We start from the raw sequence: 13,385 nt of genomic DNA, 5'->3' as shown, positions 1-13,385 counted from the left end.
TACAATTTACGGAGTGGTTATATTCTCTTTGTTCAGAGTGAATGACAGTCAATAAATCATTTCAAAATGAACTAAGAAGCCGCCACCACTTAGCATCTATGTACGAAGATTGTAATGATTCATTAGGTATACACATTTGCAGTTGTTGCTACCTTAAACAGCCTAGTTATAGTTACCTACACACAACTGAAAAATGAATGAATATGTACTGCTTCAAAATAGTAGCTACTGGCAGTACTGACATTATTTTTATATTGTTTGATTTTTTGAAAATAAGTACTTAGGTATAAATGCGAATAAACACGGTGTTGATGGGCACACGGGTGACACTGATATATATACTTACTCATACTCATATTCTTTATTTCAGACCAGGTCCATAATTATACATTTAAATCATAACATTAATATACATATCAATTATAACATTAATACATTATATGTGTTAGTAGCAATATGATATAATTAATTAATTAATATATGTGCACATGCTAGTAACTGTTTTAACGTATGTAACATAGTTAAAGTCTCGACGTAATCTGATGCCGAAAAACACAAATGACGTGCGCTGATGTGCAAACATGACACGTCAGTTGACACAGCTAACAGAAACAGCTGTTCTACAGCTAGGGCAGTTGCGACATTGTCCATATGAAAATTAAAAGTTACATATCATTATCCAAAGATTCTCTTTTAATAACAGGCCGGTTGTAGACGTCCGGTGTTTTCGACGGAAACCGGACCATAGTACAAAGAGTCATAGTACCACTCTTTGTACTATGACCGGACCGTGTTACTCAACTACGTCCAGTTTTGTATGTGGCTAACAACAGCTACACCCAAGAAAACAAGACAATGTTGCCGAACCCGGGCAATTGTCCGGAGAAAACACCGGACGCGTCCGGTTGTTTCAGTTTTTTTTCTCCTGACTTTTTATATTTTGTCTAAGCTTTTCTCCTCTAGTGACATTTTTTACGACGTTTCTTATAGTTTCTTAGTTCCCGTTCGTTCTAGATCTAGATGTAAGAGGTGTATGTATTTAAAGGTGTTCCTTGACAACGATATTTATATTACTCACGATTGGAACTGCCTATCATTATTTTTATCTACGAGAAACATTCCTGGCGTCGAGGTTCCACTTCCGTACAAGGCCTGAGAAAAGTCCCCGACGCAACTGTCTGTGATTTAATCTGAGTAACCGGCTACTTCATGTTCCTCAATTAAAGTTTTCGGTGTATTTTGTACTTGAAATGACTGCGATGATTTATCGAATCGCGTGTCCATTAGCGGGTTTAAAAAGTTTAATTTAACTTGGAATGCTTGCCAAGGTATTTTGTGACAGCAATTTATGCGATGGTAAGTGAAGAGTAATGATTTCATGGTAAATGGTTTCTTTAAATGTCCATTGTAAAATTACATTGATTGATAATTAGGTACTTAATATTAAAACATTTTTAATAAACTTGCTTAGTAAGAACCAGCCAAGTGCATGTTTAAACTCAATTCAATTCAATTCAATTCAAATATACTTTATTCATGTAGGCCTAGCAACAAGCACTTATGAATAGTAAGACAGTATTACATATAATTATCTTAATCTAATTATCAGAGCAATTTATTGATGTTGTAAATATTATTCCATATATAATGATCCAAAATCGAAATCAATTGAAAAAATAAAGAATAAATTATAACTTTTATCTATCTACGCGTTTAACACTGAGTTAAGTACGACTTGCGACTATAAAGTGCAGTTATTCGTACGATATTTTTTTCTTTCATACTTCTCATAGTAATGTGTAAATAAGTTTTTGGAAAAAATTTAATTTTTGGTACAAGTTTTTATCGCTGACTGTACTTTTCTTTCCACAGGCATCTAATACTCATCGAGACAATTCTAAAGATCTCAAACACAATTAGGTTGGGTTGTTCTATCACAGAGTTCCCATGGTCACCTCCTGTCACGATCATCAGATCAGCTCGATGGTACCATATTATTGCATTATCACCCGTATGCAAAATTTCAGCTCATTCGGAAACCGGGAAGTGAGTCAAATTTTGCTTCCAAGATTTGACCGACACAAACATACCTACATACTTACAGCGTAACTTGAAAAAAAACTGTAAAAATTCAAAACAAACATCGATACTGTTATTGTTTTTGCGATCATAAAACTAATGATAAGGTTGTAAACACTTAAAACTGCAAATTGTAACAAAGTATAGGTACAGTTACATTTTATGAAAACAAAGTCAACCATAAATATGCCTGTGATCATGGTTACATTTTGAGTGAAACATAGAAAGTTTTTATTGCAATTTTTTAGTTTGTGTATTTGAAGTTGCCAATAGGAAGAAATCGCTGGAAGAAATATGATTTTTTTTTTTTACTTAATAAACAAACAATTACGTAAACACTATGGTGTATTGCGTGTATTGTGTCGAGTATAAATATAACGAGTCGGACTGAAATATTCGGGCGGCGAATATTCTTGTAACGAAAATACTAGGCATCACAACCATTATAACAATAGTGCAAACGCAGAACCTCGTTACATTTGTACATCCATATCTTAGTCCGCTTTTACGACTGTTCCTTTATATTTACGATAAGTAACAGTGGCAATAACACGTAATGTACGATTTAATTGCAGCCAAGTGTAAATATATTGTACGGAACACAATTTTAGCGAACGTGTGTGTTTTATAGGTATCTATGTGTCTACATAGTAACAATCTCAACACCTGTGTAGATTTGCATTAACAAACATAGCTAAGTGTTGAAGGGGAAGTACTAGTCATTCCGAGCACCTTGCCAACGTGTAGGCGTGGGCTATTTCAGCTAGGTACTATTAACTAATTGTTGAGTTTGTCATACTAGTTTTTTATATATACAATATATATATAATATATAAAAACAATATACTTGTATACATACAATAAAGCATACGGACGCTAAGAAGAACCTTGAATGTGTGGTAAATAAATAAAAACCATTAAATGTAATGAAAGTTCAATGCGAAGTGACGATGCCATTCGTTCAAAGCAATTGATACGAGTGTTGACGCGAATTATTCTTCTACGTAAACCAATGAATACCTATTGAACAACTGACGCGTGAAAACATCTCTAACGACCTTCTATGTACATACATAAATTCCCATCCATCGTTCATTCATCAATTATTCAAATTTATTCAACAGTTTAGTGTTGATCGGTCTTCACCTGTAATCAATGTTAATTTGACTTTGAAATTAATGGAGCTGATTTATCTCAATGTTACAGTTTAAATTATTAAAATATTTTTTTAAGTAGGTACATCATAAGTAGGTAGTTTTAGGCAAGCTACTAAAGGACGTTAGCGGGTATATCGTCTAAACTCTGTATATAATGCGTGAACTTCGATATAGTAGATTTGCCCGGCTATCACCCACTATGTACTTATATGTTTCATCAAAAAGATAGAGAAAAAGATAGAGTTACGAGTATACTATGCTAAGTTGGCAGCGATTTTGATAGTACAGACTGCAAGTATTATTTTAACGTTAAAATAACTCTTGCACAGTCTGGACTTTCTTGGAACGTCCTTGTCCATCAGAGCGATCGCTCACTTTTAGTACTAATAACTAATAAGTACTTAACGGTACCTAGATACGTCAAATTCTAGATAATCCTAATCTTACCTTGATTCAGTGACTATATGTGATCGTTCTATAAATATTCCTATCTGGCCGTCGATCGATCTGGTATCGATGACGTCGTAATTATGGTGTAAGTGCATTGTAGTATTGGTACGAGTTTTATCGAATTGCAATTATAAGCAGTCTTTGATAAAGATAGTAAAACTATAAAAGATATGTCATCATAATATTGCATTGACATCCGATTTACATTATGTATGCAAAATTCCAGCTCAATCGGAAATCGGGAAGTGGGTCAAATTTAGCTTCCAAGATTTGACCCACACAAACATACTAACAGGGCAAGTTTTAAATAAAAGTTTGTAATAATAATAATAACAAGGGCAGTTTGTGACGAGCTGAATGGGAAGTGACGTCCCTTGGGTCCCATACCCCCGAGAGTCGGTCAGGCCCCTCTCTCCGGCTTGCCTTGATTGGCCGGCTGGAGTGAACACTGAGCAGGGGCCGCAGGACTCTCACTTCTGGCTTGCCTTTACCGGCCGTCCAGAGTGGGGTGTCAGAGCTATATGCTCGCAGGGTGGAAGTGAAATATGCATAAGACGCGAGTTGGCACAGTGGCTGCTTACAGCCACTACCATGGCTGTGCTGTACCAGTCCACTAGCTAATCAACTCAATAGCCCAGTTTCTCTTTGTACCTTTTTCTTACAATAGTCCTACACTAACCGGGGCTTGTCCTTGAGTGCACTACTATAGTGCAAACAGGAATAATCGTCGGTTGGTGTCACATTACTTTTAGAGTAAATTGTCTCATTACAAGGGGACTCTACGTGTTGACTTCGGCCCCACGCACGCCTTCCAAATGCCCGGGACTCCATGATCCCGAGAATTTGTAAGAGACATACAAATAATAATAATACTTCATAGTTGGTCATATAACGCACACAAAAACTGGGGTGAAACTGTTTGAATACGCCTATTAGGCTGAAGCAATCATGCAATAGGCACATGCAACATCAAATCGGTTCACAGTTTCACACCAGTATCCAGCGACACGTCAAGATACCTCTGATAGGCATAGATTGAACGCTCACAGATAATAGGTACATTGAATGATAAGCTCTTGGGATTTTCCTATAAAGATTTGATGTATGCTTAATACCACATTTGTTTGTTGTTATGGCTTAATCCAAGTTATCTAACAATGGTTTTATAGGTAGGTTACTTTGCATTTTTTTTATCTAGGTAGGTCGTGAGACGGTGACCGATATCAAACAGGTCCAGTCAAAAAAAATTAAGTAATTAATAAGTATTCAAATTTAAGAGCAAATTACAATAATATTTCAAAAAATAACGTACTTGGAATTAAATATATGAAAATAGATACTCGTAGACGATACAAACATACAAATTTAGATATAGTTAGAGTTACGTATACATTTCAATAACAACATCCCTAACTCATATACTAATTTGTGTTGTGTTTGTGCTCATCTCTAACCTTATCGAGATTCTAGTTGAATATGGTCCGACCACCTGCAAAGCCAAAGTCCAAGCAATTTTGTCTTCTACGTAATTTAAAATTATCTTACTCATTATTTTAATCGTCAGTTAGATTTCCTTTGGCCCGTAGGTAGTTATTTTGCCATGATTTCATTATTAATTCGGGTACGATACCATACGAACGGTATAATAAAAAGTTATTGCCCTTAGGAGACAAGTCATCATCTTCGCATTGGCCCGACTTTTTGCCACGCCGCATGGGAGCCTGAGGTTCGCTTGGTATATCATTATCGATTTCCGCTCATTAGATAATTACTAATGACGGCCATGTTTAATGACGTTTTGATAATACGTCACACTGAATGATTTTTGGTTCATAATAATCTACGCTAATTATTAAAGTTAGATATAAGATATATTTCAAGTGTTATTAATAAAACAATTAATACGATCAACAAACAATATAGTATAAAAAGTGTAGGGGTTTTATTCTCCAATGTGCTTTTTAATGAATACAATTTAATATATATAATATGTTTCATATTAGCTGTTTACAGATAATGTGGATAATAGGGGTTACAAAAATTTTTTTTTCCTAAATATGTTCCAGTTTACTGTTTTTTTTTCTTCAAAATTTATGACTCACTTTTAAGACATAAGTAATACAAATAATCTACATTAAAATTGTTGTATACAGACTGGATTTTTTCCATAAAAACTTTCGCGAAATATTACAATCTCTGTGTTACTAACTATTGTTTTGATTGTTTGTAGAAATGGCTAGGCTATAAAAATGTCTGCCGAACATAAAATTTGCATAACCCATATTTGAATTAGGTCAAATACGTAAAACATACGCAGGAGTTTAGTTTTATTTAAAGGTCTTGTTTTAATTTTAGTAATTTGAATGTCTCTGTATTATAAATATCCACAATTTTTTTAATGGATTTTAAATAATAGTTAAAACATACACATTTGTTTAACTTTAGAATGTCGAGTGAACTATTGCCTGACGTTGCGTTATAGTTAAATACGCAAACTATTTGCGTACGTGACTGCCATATACTTAAAGTGTTTGCAAATCGTGAAGATATTATCACTTTAGTGATAACATACTCGTAACTTTTCCACATTAGATCTGATGTATTGATGTGTACGTCACTTTTAGCTCGTCATAGTCTCATGGTTTAAACATATTATTTTGCAGGATTGTTATTTTCTTAGATTCTGAGTAATGTTGATGCACTGTCGCTTGTTTAGTAGTCATAAGATGTATTTTCCTAGAAGGAAGTAGATTACACCATAAATGTTTATAAGAAACTAATGAAGAGGTACTTCCCATTCGATCTACGAAATAGTGAAATCCTTAATACAATCAAGGCAAGTTCGAGTCGGATTCACACACGGATGGTCATGTCATAACCATCACACAATTTACTAATGTTTTGATTTATTTACCTATTGTCAAATTTAAGAGCTATTCAAAAAAATCCATAACCGTGGAGTGACGAACTACTAAAAAATACAAATAATTTAGCCTACAATAGTACCTATTTAGAATAATTAAGTAACTAAACTTATTGCTGATTGGTTGTATACCAACCTCATTATTACATAACAGTTTTTCATTCCATTGCATTTCTATTAATGGAACAAGGAACGCCCAAGAGACAAAACGATTACGGTAGGTACTTAATTGGCAAGTTTAATTATTTTTTGCGAATGGAATTTCAGTTGTTTCTGCGAATTTGACGGAGCGTGACAGGTCGGCCTGAACTTGTCACAGATTCGATATGCAGATTAGATCAGGCTTCACTTTTTTATGAGAATCGGTTATAAAATTGATCTGCAAGATAGTATTTATAATAAAGTGTAGACTTTCCTCGACGCATCTTAACACGCATTTTAAGATTGATAGCGCGACCTTGAGGTATTAATCAACTGTAACAAACATTGTTGACCTAATTTAAATCAGTTATCAACTTATCACTAAATACATAGCAACTGCTTCAATGAGTAATGTGTAAATTAACACTTTACTCCCACGCTATTCGCACGCGCCTTCAATGGATAATCACTACCGTTGATCACGTCACTTCATTACCAACTTAGACGCTTAAGATCAAAGTGCATTTTTCCTTGCAGTTAATGGCTGAAGTTTTTAGTTTACAAGAACAAGCCTGAACAGTATAAACAGCATTTGTTCTCATGAAAGTACGTGCCTCCAGCCACGTTCAGGTACTCCTGAACATGTGACTAGTCTTGGGTGACATCCAAATTGTGAACGGGACTCATTTCCGTAATATAAGGAAAGTGTGGTTTTAATTTCAAGAAGGGAATGACTCAGGAAGTAAATATAATTCTTGGCGCACCAGAAATAGAAAGTGCTCTAAATTATGACCTGGAAAATATTGATATCCGGTCTAACGAACCTTAGTAATACAGAGAAAATCATTTTTGCTTCGTTATTGTTGATTTAATAGAAGTCATTAGAGCGCATATAAACAAAACAATAGTAGATAAGTATGCGTATGATTTTACAAATAGCAAAAACGGAATAACTAGAATATCTACGTGATTATGGTCACACGTGACATACTGTTTCCGTGCGTTTTCTTTAGTTTGTCCATTGCGTAAGGAATTATGACATCGTCACAATCTTTGATAAAAATAGACGATAACAGTAATGGGGGTGTGACTGCATGACTGTGACTTATTGTTTTTGTAGTGATGTAATTTTTTGACAAATACTTAAATAGAACCGCGAGAATATGCAAATATAGTATGGTTTACACTACTAACTAATTGTAAAAAAAAATGTTTGTTTTTAAAATTGCCACTTCCTTAAAATTCTCAAATATTAGCTGTACAATGTCAACATTTCCGGCAAATTTCGTGAGTAAAGTTATAATCTAGTCTGACCTCGTCTTGCATTAGTGTCTAATAATGGCGAAAGTCTAGATCCGGTGTTAACAATAATATCGTGTTAGTAACAGTCAGGGTCAGGGCCTAGTGTGATTACGATATCAAACACTGAATTATCTCTGCGATAGAACGTTTCAGATTATATTGGAATAGATCGTAGTTAGATGTGGCATGACAGGCGAGCCCTCCATGGCCAAGGTAGGTACTATTAACGTACCGTAAAGGTACCTATTTACTGAAACTTGTTTTCAATGTTATCATATGATGAAATACAAATGGAACGGAGCGAAATGGAACTGCAGTAAGTTATTTACATTTGTAAATATTAGGTAAGTGCTATGAAAAAATGAGAAAAGCAATAAAAAAAAGGCATTATTTTGCAATTTCTTCTGTGTTACGTTTATTAAATTTCTAATTTCCAGTGAGTATTCCCTATCACCCGGTTTATGGTTTATGTACATACCTATAGTGAATTAGTATTTTTGGTTTGAGTAGCAAACACAATATGTCGTTTAAATACATCTATAATATACATTTACATTTTCATATGCAACATCTAATATATGTAACTACTTTTAAACAATTGATTTATATACCTTTTCATGTGAAAAGGTATACCTTTAGAATATTTTAACGACATTGCAGTGTTTGATTCCCAAAATAACCAGGTGATAGAGATCACTCAATCACTTACTAGAAATTAGAAATTTAATAAACGTAAAATAAAGGAAATTGCAAGAAAAACTAGGTAGGTACTAAAATAATGCCTTCCTTATTTACAAAAGTACATTAACATGCTGCAGTTACCATTTGTGTTTTATTATATGATAACGTTGAAAACTTATATTGACCACTAACAACTGTTTTTTTTAACGACATTATGTTTGCTACATAGACCGAATATAATAATTAACAATATATATATATATCATAAACCGGGTGATAGAAAACTTGATCACTTTTAGAAATTTAATAAACGTAACATAAAGGGAATTGCAAGAATATGTATATAAATAATGCCTTCCTTAATTGTTTTCTTTTCTATATCGAACACATAAATATTTAAACGACATTGTGTTTGCTACCCAGACCGAAAACATTAATTCAAAATACATATACACCTACCAATCCATAAACCGGGCGATAGAGAACATCCGATCACTTACTAGAAATTTAATAAACGTATAAAGGAAATATGGCTTCCTACATCGGTTTTCTCTATATCTGTAATATAGGTAAGTGAATTTATTTTTCTCAGATTGTTCAGCTGGCGAAACCCTACATTTGTCCAAAGAACTACACCCCGTTTATTTTAACATTAGAAAAATTATAAACAATATTTATCTACCTTTTTACTGAAAAACGCTGTAAACATAGTAAGTATAAATAAAATAAAAAAAAATAATATAAAAGCCTTTATTTCTTACAGAGTTAAATTTACACTAATATTATATTTAATTACAAAAAGTAGTTGTTGTTAGTAGGTAATAATCGTGAAAAAAGTTTGTTAGAATTTTAAGAATTATAAAAATATGATAGCATTATTATTATTTGTTTCGTTTTCCTGTGAGTTATTCTGCAAGAACCCCTCTGCAGGTAAAGGCCTCCTCCAAGGTGAACCAATCGTCTCTGGATTTTGCAGTTTGCATCCAGTTTGGACCCGCTGTACGTTTGATTTCGTCCTCCCACCGATTTCGGTAAGTAAGTATACTAACTATTATTACTTATGAAATAAAATTAATGTAAATTTGCTGTGACTTAATTTTAAACGAAAGTGTTTTTCAATAAAAATACACGCTAAGATCGCTTACCTTCTTTTTAATGCTAAAAAAACGAAGTGTAGCCATACACGTGTCTACAGTTAGCACTTAATTTGTTTTTGCTTCTAATAAGTTAATAGCTTGAACGGTTGCGGTAGGCATGCATATGTCCGATAAGCGGTTGCTAAGTGGTCGGGGTATAAAGTATCATTATAATTAGGTGTTAAGTTATGTATATTAGGTATTTGTTCCTAAGTTATGAATGTTTTAAGTGTTATATGTTATGTATATTGTCGTCTAGTACCTGTACCATCAATATCAGCCTTATCATAGAGTAAAAAGTAGCCTTAGTGAGCTTACTCAGGGCGTGCCCGGCGTACTCGTATACGCAGGGCGGTTTATTTGAAATTGACTCATAATATTTATTTATTTATTTTATGGCCCAGAAAGTTAACATAGAATTATGTAGGTACACTCCCTAGCATTTCTGGATTTAAAATTAAGCAAACACATTACAATTTTAATAAAAAAAATCAATAGTTATTAATCAAGATAATATTTTTAAAACAAGTGAAACTTGTATAAACACAATAGCAGATCACATGATTCATATCTTTTTTGCGACATAGATAGCTATCTATCGATTTGAATCCTTTGTCTCTCAAATTTTATTTCGGTCCCCTCGATAATATTTGCAGTAAAACGTACCTAGAATCTTGGAATCACTAATTTAAGTAGGCATCTCAATACAATATGTTTAAAGGTATAACACATTTAAAAAAAGGTCACTTCTCTACAGAACAAAACATTAAAAATTAATGACCCGGGTGCTATCACGTTTTTCTTATTTAAGTTTTAAGTATTTACTGAAAAGAAAAAAATATCCCGCCTGTAAAAGTGCAGTTCAAATATTGGCTTTAGATTCTCTTAGACGCGAGCGAGTTAAAAAATCAAACAATATAATATGTATGATCCTTATGGCAGCATTTCCCAAACTATGGGTCGCGAACCATTGGTGGGTCGCGAGCGAATATTGAGTGGGCCCTGAAACATAAGCCGACATTCTGACCGATCGGGCTATCTGAGCGTTATCCACTTTTTCAGGTGACCAAGAAGTGGGTCCCGAATGTGGCAGTTTTTGTTAGATGGGTCGGTGCCCAGTCATCTTTCGGAACCACTGCTTTATAGTATGAATACAATAGAACATTGTTAATGAAATATGTTTGCAAATCGGTATTGATTTACGTAAGAGATTCGTGCGTTTGTTTATTAAAACTAGTTCGTGACTGTTATCAAACGTTCTCGGTATGTAATAAATTAAGAAGCTATGTTTTTTTTACTTTATTTAAAATTATAATAAAAGGCGCGCCGTGTATTGTCCTTCAATGTTCTAACGAAAAAAAACGCAGTGTTATTTTTCGCGACATAGGAAGCAGGATTACAAGATGCTATTTTGAGCTGTATTCATTATTCATAATGTCATTGAGTACAAAATCTCGGTCAAATAAACACTTGATTTGGGATGGGTATTAAGATTTTAATTTGTTTGCGTATATGTCAATCCTTAGATATATTTATGCGTAACGTAGGAGCTAAATAATTTGTGAGATATATCCCCGATAATATGTAGAGCAGATCAATAAATTGATAAGCATTGATCTTGTTGATGAGTCTGATTTAAATATGATCAAATGAATCATGATATACGTCAGATATATTTACAGTTATGTTATTTATTTAATTATGTTAATTTTCAGAAATCGAAAATACAAGAAACAAATGTTTAATTATTTCTAAGGTTACGCTTTACCTAATGAAGACAGTAAGTTACGTAGGTATCATTAGAGAGATTTACAATTTTGAAGAGCTTCTGTTTATAGTAGATCGTACGGCTACCAACAGTTTGACACTGACATATACTTTCTATGCATCTCGCTTGTACTCGCATAAGTGCGAGCGAGATGTATAGAAAGAAAAATTACGCAGACGTTAGCGAATATGTCAGTTTGACACTTCTAAGGCAGTTGTGGCAAGCCTACTGAAAAGTACACAAACTTGTAAAGCCGACTCCGTGACATCATTTAGTAAGAAAGTAAAACTTACACATAAGCCTTAGTTTCTTGCACCCGGACCAGCGTAGATTTGAAGATGTCGTAAGCCACTTTGGAGTACTGCGTGGACACCGCCAGCAGGTCCGGCTGGTATGCCACCTCCTTCTGCTTATCCTCATTTTCAGGGTCTGTGACTATTCCATGTTTCCTCTTCATGCGTTCCAAACTGTTGCTCTTCTTCGGCGGCGGCGGCGGCGCACTCTCCGCGACGACGTCACGAGTGCACATATTACACATTTTTTTTTGTTTTTTATTTGTGATGTGTTTCGCGCGGAAAGCGAGTAACGTGTGGCCGATGCGCGCGCGTTCACGAATATAAGTATAGCATTTCTTAGCCCCACCACTGCGCGGTGACGTGCGCAAGGAACGCCTTTCTTCGATAAGGGTTTGAAGATTTGCTTTTAGCTAGAGGCTACGATTGTGCACGCGATTTGCAGATATTGATGCGAATAGGTACCTCATCATTTGAATGATTGATTGATATTTAATATTAAAACACAGTTTTCAGCTAACGGCGTTTACAAAACATTTTGTTAATGTACTTATGAATACTAATTCATTTTATGTCGCGAAAAATAAAATTAAACGCATATTAACTTTTATATTAAAGGAAAAATTAAAAAATTCACCGGTTCGGACTAGACTCGAACACGCGACCTTTCAGAACACTGATCTGATTGCTCTTAACCAACTGAGCTACAGAAAGGCCGCAAGTCCGAGTTTTGCACGAAGCGATGTTTTTCAATTTTTTCTTTAAAATTAAAAATAAAATATCGCTCGCAGCCGTATCTGCTTGATAAAAACTTGTTTAGTATGGGTTAGCATATTGTTACTGGTGAATTCTCAATGTCAAGTTAATACATTCGGTGCCGTTAAGAGAACGTTCTAATAGTAGATGTCGCTACCCGCCTCCCAAAGGAGTGTAAATGTAAACTAAAAGGAAGGTATGGAAAGAATTGCATGCTTCTGGTAAACTTCTGCAGCTCAGTTGGTTAAGAGTGATCGGATCGGTGTCTGAAAAGTTGCAAGTGCGCGCCTTGCCGAAGCGGTGAATTTTTCCATGTCTCCTTTAACATAGAAATCGTATCTGCTTGGTAAATCATCATAATCATGATTTTTAAGTATGCAAGTCGTTAAAAATAAAATAAAAAACCGGACAAGTGCGAGTCGGACTCGTCTGCCGAGGGTTCCGTCCTTTTTAGGGTTCCGTAGTCAACTAGGAACCCTTATAGTTTCGCCATGTCCGTCTGTCTGTCTGTCTGTCCGAGGCTTTGCTCCGTGGTCGTTAGTGCTAGAAAGCTGAAATTTGACATGGATATATAAATCAATAAAGCCGACAAAGTCGTACAATAAAATCTAAAAATTTAATTTTTTTTAGGGTACCTCCCCTACACGTAAAGTGGGGGTGAACATTTTTTTTAGCTTCAACCCTACAGTGTGGGATATC

The 13,385-nt window shown here is 34.5% G+C and overlaps 1 protein-coding gene across 1 annotated transcript in view; it reads right to left on the bottom strand.

The window, feature by feature from the left end:
• Positions 1 to 12,263, bottom strand: part of LOC133519262 (transmembrane protein 205) — a 35,073-nt gene extending 22,810 nt beyond the window's left edge. Inside the window, exon 1 of the mRNA XM_061853257.1 lies at positions 11,931 to 12,263. Coding sequence (XP_061709241.1) covers positions 11,931 to 12,175 — 245 coding nt within the window. The 5' untranslated portion in view covers positions 12,176 to 12,263. The remainder of the gene's footprint in view (positions 1 to 11,930) is intronic.
• Between the last annotated feature and the right edge of the window lie 1,122 nt (positions 12,264 to 13,385).

This window comes from Cydia pomonella, chromosome 6, assembly GCF_033807575.1.
Source record: "Cydia pomonella isolate Wapato2018A chromosome 6, ilCydPomo1, whole genome shotgun sequence".
NCBI classification, from domain to species: domain Eukaryota; kingdom Metazoa; phylum Arthropoda; class Insecta; order Lepidoptera; family Tortricidae; genus Cydia; species Cydia pomonella.
Note: the sequence above shows the minus strand (reverse complement) of the source record. Positions and strands in the feature narration are given on the sequence as shown.